Below are 10,353 nucleotides of genomic sequence, written 5' to 3'. Positions count from 1 at the left end.
CAATCCTGATTACAGAACAATCAGAACCCTGCTCCAGACCCATCTCCGAAGCGGTTGTGCTGCTCTTATCGTGCTTCCTGCACCTCCGCACAAGGACAAGCTGCTTCTGTCTCCTCATGATCATCTTTTTATCAGTTTTCTGATAGAGATAAAAACTGTCCTTTACTCTTTGTCCTGTTTGGTGGAAACAGAATCATCTTCGTAAAAAATATTTAACATTCTCATTAAGCCTCGTGTTGCTTTTTAATGTGAGCTTTTATTTTTCCCATCATGAAACTAAAGAAACCAGAAATGTGATTCTCCTGTCAGAGATGCTGAAACAAGGATTAGTCAGACATTAAAACCTCACATAGATAATCCTACCCAACTCAAAAGGGGTTCAATGTGACACTTTATGCCTCTAGAATGTATAAAAATGTGCTTCATCAGAACGTGATCTCCGGCTCTAACGGGAGCGGTTCGCAGCCGAGTGTGAAGCAGCTGGGATGAGAATCAGCTCCTCTACATCTGACACCATGGTCTTGAGTAGGAAAAGGGTAGAATGCCTTCTCCGGGTCAGGGATGAGGTCCTGCCCCAAGTGGAGGAGTTTAAGTATCTCGGGGTCTTGTTCACGAGTGAGGGAAAGCTGGAGCGTGAGATCGATAGGCGGATCGGTGCTGCATCTGCAGTGATGCGGGCGTTGTACCGGTCTGTCGTGGTGAAGAGAGAGCTGAGTCAGAAGGCGAAGCTCTCGATTTACCGGTCGATCTACGTTCCTACCCTCACCGATGGTCACGAGCTTTGGGTAGTGACCGAAAGAACGAGATCACGGATACAAGCGGCCGAAATGAGTTTTCTCTGCAGGGTGGCTAGACTCTCCCTTAGAGATAGGGTGAGAAGCTTGTTTATCTGAGAGGGGCTCGGAGTAGAGCCGCTGCTGCTCCACATCGAGTTGAGGTGGCTCGGGCATCTGGTCAGGATGCCTGGACGCCTCCCTGGTGAGGTTTACCGGGCACGCCCAACCGGGAGGAGGCCTAAAGGTAGACCCAGGACATGCTGGAGGGACATGTATCTCACCTGGCCAGGGAACACTTTGGGATTCCCCGGAAGAGCTGACCCAAGTGGCTGGAGAGAGAGAATTCTGGGCCTTTGACTTAGGCTACTGCCCCGTGACCTGACTCCAGATGGATGGATGGATGGATGGATATGCTACAAGATGTTTTATGACACATCTCAGAGTTAGACTTTGACTCAAAGCTTCAGTCACATGACCCTGGACACGTGACTTGGGTTCTCTACACAAGTCATGATTTCTGTTTTCATTTCAAACTGATACAAAAGCACGGAGATTGTTGTATTTTACTTTAATGATCTCATTCATCTAAACAGACTTGTCCTCGTCTTCGTTTAGTTTGTTCTGTGATGGTTACTCAGTTCCTTCATTTGGTTCTTTTCTGAATATTAGAGATTGGTTATTCACCTTCTTGCTACGGATGCAGCCAAAACTTGTCAGCAAGGTGAACAAATATCCATTACTCTGTTCAGAAAAAAACCCAACAACGGAACTGAGTTGTTCTGTTTGTTCGTTCGTTGATTAAATCTGGTGTTTGTCTCCAAACTGAAAAAAGTCACAGATGATTCAAAGACTTAAGAAAAGATCTGTGAGGAAAAAAGTTTTGGCTCCAAGAAATGTTTACTTTACCAAATGAGGTGAAATTTAGCTGTGGTGAAACTACTGATGAAGTTCGATAGGGGGCAGCAGAAGCTCAGGGGTAGAGCAGGTTGTCCAGTAATCCCAGTTGTAGGATTCATCCCAGCTCCCAGCAGAGAATGCTGCTGTTGTGTCCAGAGCCGGATTAAATAAACGGACTATACTAGGCAGGCTGCATTTTTTGGGCCCCCCTCCATCGATGTTATTTAATGAATTGAAATCTGAAACTCAACAAAGTTACTTATAAAAGTTCATTCACATTTTACATAGCCTAGTCTTTGGTTACAAATTAGTTGTTTGTATGCCAAAATAAGTCACATGTATGTTAAACATTCTATCAGACAATTTTTTTACATTAATAATTTATGTCATTACACAGCTGTATTAAATGCTAATAAATTATCCTCAGCTTATCTATTGGGAGTGCCACTGTCAAGGCGGTAGTGCCAGTAAATAACCACTAAGTGTCATTAAACTATGTAAACAGAGCAAATATGTTTCTCTTATTTGCTCTGTTTACATTTAATAACTACATTTAATTAAAAAGATTTTCTGCTAAATACAATAGCTTACAACATTTATAAATGTTGGCAAATTAATCACATGATGGTGGAAAGACATTCAAGAATAAATAGATCAATTTGAATGGACTGAAGCAAGTTTTAAAGGCTCAAAAACAAACTATAACCACACAGCTTAAATTATTACAGTATAAATTTTATACAATCTATAATCTTAAAAGAAAGTATTTTAATAAAATGAAAACATTATCTTATGTTTTGATCTTGCTTTATGCTCATTCAGGCTGTTTTTGCCTCTGCTGAATCAGAAATTCTGTGAGAATTCTCTGAGTGTGAACTTATTGTTTGTTATGCAATTTGAACATTAATAAAATTATTTGAAAAATAATTGATAAAACCAGCAACACTTACCAAGGAAACCATTTAGCATGCTCCACTCCGGAATAATCTTCAGCCTTCCAGCATCACAGGCCTCAGTCACAGCAGAAACACTTCTAAAGAAATGTTCCTTGGTTCAGCTTCGGTTTATGTCTCCAGATTTCCTCTGCGATGCAGAGGGGATGGTTTAGTGCAGGGGTGTCAAACTCATTTTAGCTCAGGGGGAACATTGAGGGAAATCTAGTCCCAAGTGGGCCGGACCGGTAAATAAAAAAAAAAAAAACTTCAGACTGTTTTCTTTGTTTTAATACAATCAATATACAACAAGGCTGGAGCCTGAGGACAGTGTATCCAAAATAGTACAAGTACAACACCTGAAGTGTACTTGAAAATTTGAAAAAAAAAAAAAAACATTCCTTAGTGTTTCAAAGAGCTTACAGATCACAAGGCTAGATCAGTTTCATGCAGCACTTAAAGTATATTTGACTCATTTTACTTTACATCTTTTAGCTTTCACCAGCACATCAACATCAGAAGTCACATCCTGAGTGGCGGCCAACTTCAGGATGGGATTCAAGTTCTTGTGTGAGCCTTGAGCGCAGCTTTGTTTTATTTATACTCATTACAGAGAAAACTTGCTCACAAAGATACGTTTATTTTCACTCTACATTGTAAAGTATGAAAATAAAGTTTACACAACCATCTCACGGGCCAGATTTAACCCGCTTGCGGGCCGGATTCGGCCCGCGGGCCGGATTCGGCCCGCGGGCCGCATGTTTGACACCCCTGGTTTAGTGCAAAGTACTCACACATCCTGTCATCATTTTGGTACCACTTTGCAGGATCAGAAGGGTAGCTTGTTTACACCCTTTCTGGGTCTAGAGGCTTCTGCTGTAAGACTATATTGGGCTCACTTCTGGCTGGCTGCTGTTCTTCCAGTTTGACCTTCTGTGACAGCGTTGATGTTGACGGCGTTGGCGCTACAGCGTCTTCCGCCGCATCTTCGGGCCGTGTCTCCTCCGGGTCTGGCTTGGGCCCTGACTCGAGCAGGTTGACAGCTGTCGGACGGCTGCCCGAGCAGCCCGGCAGAAAGGTCTGTAAAGCCCCCCGCTGTCTCTTCTTTTGTTCCTCTTCATTTTTTTCCTTTTTTCATTTTGTCGCACCCGGAAGCATCGTGAAAGTTAGCCTACTCAAAAACACCTGCTAGCTTTGTTGTGTCCCGCTCTGACTCTGACCGTTTCCCTGACATCCTTAATTGGGTGGCGCCCAAGTTGTAGGCTACAGTCATGGGCTGGCGTTAATGTGACGTAGCTAATGTAACAGTCTATGGTTTAGATAAATATTGTCACTATTTTTAGTTAATTAATAAATATTGAAATAAACTGTAGATAGGAGTCCTATCCACAAACTCTATCATAGGACATTTGTACATTTTATTTTTAATTTATTTATTTTTATTTTGTCCCTCTGTCTGGGCCCCATCCAGCCAATCAGGCCCTAGGCACGTGTCTACTTTGCCTATGTGTTAGTCCGGCTCTGAAACTTGTGTCCTTGGGCAAGACACTCAACCCACCTTGCCTTCTGGTGGTTGAAGGGACCGGTGGCACCTGTTCTCAGCAGCCCCGCCTCTGCCAGTGTGTCCCAGAGCAGCTGTGGCTATGATGTAACTCATCCCCACCAGGGAGTGAATGTCTGTGTTGTAAAGCACCTTGGAGGATTCAAGGGCTATAGAAGGCGCTGTATCAAATACAGGCCGATTACCATTCTGCATCAGGGTAAGAAGAGAGGCAGATGAAGTGATGCACCCATCATGCCTAGTGCCTGCTATACACGCCTGTGGGGGAAGTGCTGTGATCTGGGCTTGCTGCAGTTGCTCAGGTCTATGTTCAGCAACAGGAAGTGCTCCAAAAATGAGGTCAGCTGACTACCTGAATATCCTGAATGACCAGGTTATTCCATCTTTCCTGGTGGCATGGGCATATTCCAATATGACAATGCCAGGATTCATCGGGCTTAGATAGATAGTAAAAGAGTGGTTCAGGGTCCAGACCTAAACCCCATGGAGAATATTTGGGATGTACTGGAGAAGGCTTTGTGCAGAGGTCAGATTCTACCATCATCAATGCAAGATCTTGGTGAGACATTAATGCAACACTGATGGAGATGAATCCGGTGATGTTGCTGAGCTTATGGAAACAGCGCCACAGCGAATGTGTGTCGTAATCAAAGCTAAAGGTGGTCCAGCCCAATATTAGTGTGTGACCTTTTATTTTGGCTGGGCAGTTTACCTTTGCTCCAACTGGTGGACCTGTTCGTCACTGATGACAGCTGATTAGATAAACATGAAGACCACGGGGCAAACACACCCAACCCTAACCCAGGTAGTACTGGGACTGGTCAGTGTGGGTCAGCAGTAACGACCACACCTGAAGCTGCTTCACGTATCTGACTTCACCATCTCTCTCTATCTTTGTGTTTGTAGCCCAGCGGGTTGGTGCTGATGGAGCACGATGGAGCAAAAAAGGCCCGATCTGTGTGTCTTTAGTTCTTTCCCACCAGCTCCCCACTCGTTAAATGTGCACACCTGCTTCCCATCAGCTCACCTGTCCCAGTTTTCTATTCACATCCATCAGTTAAAGTAGCACAGCAGGTTCCTGCTCCACAGCCCTACTGGTTCAAAGTGGAATTGTAACTGTCGTAAAAAATCCTGTTGCAGCCTGCTGTAGCTAGTGCTAACAACAAGCTAACACTAATCAAATCAATCAATCAATCAAATCAAAGATACTTTATTAGTCCCAGAGGGAAATTAGAGTTTCAGTGCACACAATTCAGAGATCAAACATATATGGAAACAGTGCCACAGCGAATGTGTGTCGTAATCAAATGACAAGAATTGGTGACTGTGGTAATTCGCAACCCTGAGTCGCGCTACATTAATAGAGATAAGAGGGTTACATGAGGATTTGTTCAGGTGGAAGAAAAAAAGGCACTTCAGAGTTACCCTCCACTGGGAGGGCAGCTTTACTCTGCAAAAAAACACCTCAGACAGAAATGCAACAGACTTCCGGGGGGGGGGGGGGGGCATTGAGGGTTGGGAGGGTTGCAGTGACCCTGGACACTTCAGCGGCCTTCCCGCTGTCCCGCCCAGGCTGGGAAAGGAGACAGAGTTGAGTTGCCATAGCGACGGCACATTCCACATATCTTCTGAGGGGGAAGTTTTCGTTGGAGCCTCGCAGGCTCAAGGACGCCAGATTCCGATTAGAAATTGTTTTGGGGCCCGACAGAGATACTTTCCTCTCTGTCTTACAGTTTGTTGGTCCTCAACCTCTCAAAATCCCAATAATGGACATTAAACTATCCCAATCCATGCTGATTCATCCACTCTCTCCTTGATGGCATCCATCTTTTGTGTCAAAGAATGTATCTCGGCCAAAGTTCCAAGCTTACGAACAATTATGTGAGTCTGTGAATTCACAGCGCGGTGCAAACCATCTCTGAGCTCCGGGATCAGGCCAATATTCCTCGACAGCTCGTTAATTTTCCGGTAAGCCAGGTAGCCTCCAAGACCAATGAGCAGGAAACCTGACACCAACACCACGAATATCCACACGTCTTAAGAGTCCTCCACAGACAGCTGAGATAAACAAATCAAGTTCCACTGTTTCCAGGAGTCCATGATGTGTCCAACTGGGTCTGTACCGGCAGGACATCCAGGAGCCCCTTCTCCCATTCTCATCGTTGAAAAAAATGTGTCAGTCGCGTTGAGAGACCATCTGACGAGATTAATTTAAGTGTATTTTAGTTTCCAGTTTCCAGAAAAATGCAGAAGCAGCCGTGCACCCAGCACACACAGACAGACAAAGGCCTTGAGGATAAGATATGGAGGAGAGGAGGAAAAAAGCGTCAGCAACCCGCCAAGAGCCGGAAGAAGAAGACATAACATGAGCCAACTAATACTAAAATAAACCACAAAGTAAAAAGATCCAAACAGTTGTACAAAAATGTTTTTACTAACAAGTCCAGTAGCAACAAAGCCAGGTTACCGTCGGTCCGTGGTTTCATAGCCTCCTTTAGCTAGCGTAGGCTGCTCCGATGTTCACTCAATCAATCAATCAATCAATCAATCAAAGCTTTATTTATAAAGCGCCTTCCGCAACCCTGTCAGGAAGCCCAAAGCGCTGAACATGGTACAGTTGTAAGTAATTATATTGAATAAATCAACAATAAAAGAAATTCAAATTACAAAATACAAATTACAAAATACAAAATGGAAATTACAAGATAGAAGAAACATTCCGGTAAAATACAAATGTGTGAAACACATTTGGATTGAGTGGATGGATTGAGTGTACCAATGAAAACTGTGGAATGGATTCAACATAATAGAGGGCCAAAATCAAACATGTTCTGGAAACGCCAAGCGGAGGAGGTGTGTTTTTAGGTGGTTCTTAAAGACTGGCAGAGAAGGGGACAGCCTAACTGAGGGTGGCAACTGGTTCCAGAGTCACGGTGCTAGGACTGAGAAAGCCCGGTCCCCACGGGTACGACACCTAGACCGAGGGACAGCGAGCAGGCCTTGGTCAGAGGAGCGCAGAGCGCGTGATGGGGAGTGTCTGTTCAGGAGAGTGGCCAGATAGGGGGGACCACCACCCTGGAAGAAATGATAAACAAAGACGAGTATTTTGAATTGTGAGCGATAGCAAATCGGAAGCCAGTGCAGGGAGGCTCTGGGTTTAGGCACTCTGGGTTTAGCTCTTTGCTTTGCCTCCACAGACATTACTATCTTACTCCCAGGGTACTTCTAAGCAAGATGGCGTGTTGAACATCAGTTAAGTATGATGGCTGGAGAAACCTTGTCCAGAATTTGGATTTGTGACAATAAACACTCTCAAACTTTGAAATGAAGCCTAAAATGTTGTAATCCTTTAGGGGAATGGCGGAGAATGTAGTAGTAGCCTTTATTGCAGACTCACAGTCCAAAAAATACATAGAAAAATATACAAAGGTGACATTAAGAAGAAAACAACAAACTCGTTAAAAGAAGAGCAGTATCCTACAAGAGACAATCCTACCAGTGCTTCCATAGTTTAGAGGTGTAGCGTACAGCACTATATCTGGTGTTAGTTTGAGCTAGGATGACACTGTTCTTGGACACATTAAGACGGCATATAAATTCATACATGAAATTTCTTTAAACAGCTTTCAATGTGCTAACCCTGACAGAAACAAACAATTCACTAGCACTGGTCCATCTGGGCTTTTTTACCAGAAGTCTTAATGCATCGTTGTAAGCCACCTGCAGTCTCTGGATACTGGCTGTTTTATAGTTCCACCATAAATGTGCTGTGTTTGACGTTAACAGAACAAAATCCAAATTTACGACACAGTACATTAGCTTGTGCATATAACATTCAGCGCTGACGATAAATGTCCTCTTCAACGGACAGGCTGTCTGTCAACACATGACCCAGATACTTCACCTCATTTGAAACACTTAAAACAGAGCCAGATAACTTGAAGTCAGGAAATCTGATCTCTTTGTCCTCGTTAGTTCGACAGACCATGATTATACTTTTTGGTGACATAAAGAGGAATAATCATGATCAAGCTGAACACCTTCAGTTTGCATCCTTTATCAAAGCCACACAATAATGTCCCGTCTTCTAGAAGATGTGCAGCAATACTGACAATCCCTACAGGCACAAACACAGAAGCTAAGCTTGTAAATAGGGAGTGACCCCAGTTTAACAAAAAAGAATCTGTTAAAATGCTGTCAAACCCAGATTATAACCCAGATTATACTAAAAGCTTCTTGTCAACAACAGGACAGTTGACCTAAACCTTATCTTAGAAAACCTCAGCTTCGTGCTCCATCAGCACCAACCTGCTGGGCTGGAGACACAAAGAGAGAGAGATGGTGAAGTCAGATACGTGAAGCAGCTTCAGGTGTGGTCGTTGCTGCTGACCCACACTGACCAGTCCCAGTACTAGCTGGGTTAGGGTTGGGTGTGTTTGCCCCGTGGTCTTCATGTTTATCTAATCAGCTGTCCTCAGTGACTGACAGGTCCACCAGCTGGAGCAACAGTATATAAACTCTGTGTTTAGTTCAGGAAGGCATCCTTCACCCAGAGACTGCTGCTGCTGCTGCTGCTTGGATTCATCACAACAAGGTAAACCCTGACCTCTCTTCATCAGCTGTTACTGCTAGTGATGATATCCACGTCAGAGTTTTTAGAAAAGTCTTTTAATGTGGATTTTCCTCCTGAACACTAAAATGACACGTTCTACCCAGATGGCGTCAGGTCTGCTCTTCCTGCTGCTCCTCGGGATCGGAGGAAATGTGAGTCAGCAGAAGTTCTTCTGTAGTTAAATAATCAGCATGAATGTGACTTTGGTGGATTTATTTTCTCATGATGACCTGATGAGAAACGAACCAATGAAACGTGTTTAAAACCAACGAAGAAGAAGCTTCGTTCATGTTTTACAGACGATCCTCTTTCAGCTAAACGCTCAGATTTAAAATAACACCAATGATTTATCTTAGAGCTCCCAGCTCCACCAGTCCGACCAGTCCACATAGAAATGTGTTTCTACTGGCTTCATTCTGGTTCTGACTCTTTGTTTTTTACATCCACAGATGTTTTGTGACGCTTTGTTTAGAAGTAGGTTCTTTTTTATTTTACTGCAGCAGCTTCTCAGATGAAAGCATCATGACTGTTTATGAAACTATAAAACATCTGATTTAGTTCATATTTTTTGACAGATCATCTCATCCTATGTGAGCATTCAACGGTCGAGCTGACGTGTGGTAAGCCTCTGGTTTCCTCTGGCCTCACATAAACCCTTCAGGTTAGATACCAGCTCATTTCTTTAGCGTTCGCTGGTGGAGACGGCGGTGAGGAACGTTTCCTGTCCCAGGATTCGTTAGTTTATTTGCTCTCCTTTAGTTACCTTTGACTCCCAGAAAGTTGGCATGTTAAAACTGTTCTGCTTGACCTTTAACCTCAGCTCCAGGATTTGTCATCTCCATATTGTCTGCTGACTATGGACGTCATGACACCGTCACCTGCTCTGCTGGACGTCCTCCATCTCAGCTCCAAGACACCTCCTGCTCCACTATCTCTGATATTGTTGCTTCAAAGTACCGTTTCTCTCTTTTTCTCTGAAGTCCAGGATTAAAGCGGAGATAAAACGTTAATGTTTGGTTCTCCTGCTGCTCTTCATCCACAGCTGTAACGGGGAAAACAGCTGCAGCATCACAGCCAGTAACGAGGTTTTTGGAGACCCCTGCGTGGGAACCTTCAAGTACCTGGATGTGATCTACAGGTGTCGCTGTGAGTAGGAACCAGTTCAGTCCTGCAGTTTTCTGACATGAAACACTGTTGTGCAACAGAGTTAATTTGTGGTTTTCTTCTTACAGTTAGGTGGTTTCCCTGGCATTGAATCAAGCACCAAGTTTGAGTCTCAGAAGAAACATCAATAAAACCACATGCATTCATGTCTTTGTCTTCATGGTTTCTTTTTTACAAACTAATATTAGACTTAAGGTGCAGTTTGGGTTTTTTTTTTTGTTGAGCATTTTACTACAGGACTGGATTTTTCTTCACACACTGATATCAGTGCCAACGCTAATAAAAATGAATGTTTGGTCAAAAAAGAAAAAAAAATTGAAAGTGATGGAGGAATCCCGCCCAATCATTGTGCTGGTCCCTGCTCTTATGATTGGATCAAACCACTCCTCTGAACATCTCCCCCTGCTGTAC

At 43.7% G+C, this 10,353-nt stretch overlaps 1 protein-coding gene across 1 annotated transcript; it reads left to right on the top strand.

Moving 5' to 3' along the window:
* Window positions 1-8,699: 8,699 nt before the first annotated feature.
* Window positions 8,700-10,088, top strand: LOC107372860 (L-rhamnose-binding lectin SML-like). The gene is made up of 7 exons (XM_054737963.2): window positions 8,700-8,760; window positions 8,883-8,930; window positions 9,228-9,252; window positions 9,354-9,398; window positions 9,599-9,731; window positions 9,821-9,924; window positions 10,011-10,088. Exons 2-7 carry the CDS (start codon window positions 8,883-8,885, stop codon window positions 10,031-10,033), a joined length of 378 nt encoding a protein of 125 aa, XP_054593938.2. The 5' UTR covers window positions 8,700-8,760; the 3' UTR covers window positions 10,034-10,088.
* Window positions 10,089-10,353: the final 265 nt, after the last annotated feature.

Source organism: Nothobranchius furzeri, chromosome 15, assembly GCF_043380555.1.
Source record: "Nothobranchius furzeri strain GRZ-AD chromosome 15, NfurGRZ-RIMD1, whole genome shotgun sequence".
NCBI lineage: Eukaryota > Metazoa > Chordata > Actinopteri > Cyprinodontiformes > Nothobranchiidae > Nothobranchius > Nothobranchius furzeri.
Note: the sequence above shows the minus strand (reverse complement) of the source record. Positions and strands in the feature narration are given on the sequence as shown.

Bases quoted from the DNA above. Each gene is read 5' to 3' on its own strand.
- LOC107372860 (XM_054737963.2), top strand. From the start codon at position 8,883: ATGGCGTCAGGTCTGCTCTTCCTGCTGCTCCTCGGGATCGGAGGAAAT. The intron at 8,931-9,227 runs GTGAGTCAGCAG...TTACATCCACAG, and splicing joins TCCTCGGGATCGGAGGAAAT to ATGTTTTGTGACGCTTTGTT. The intron at 9,399-9,598 runs GTAAGCCTCTGG...CTTTAACCTCAG, and splicing joins AACGGTCGAGCTGACGTGTG to CTCCAGGATTTGTCATCTCC.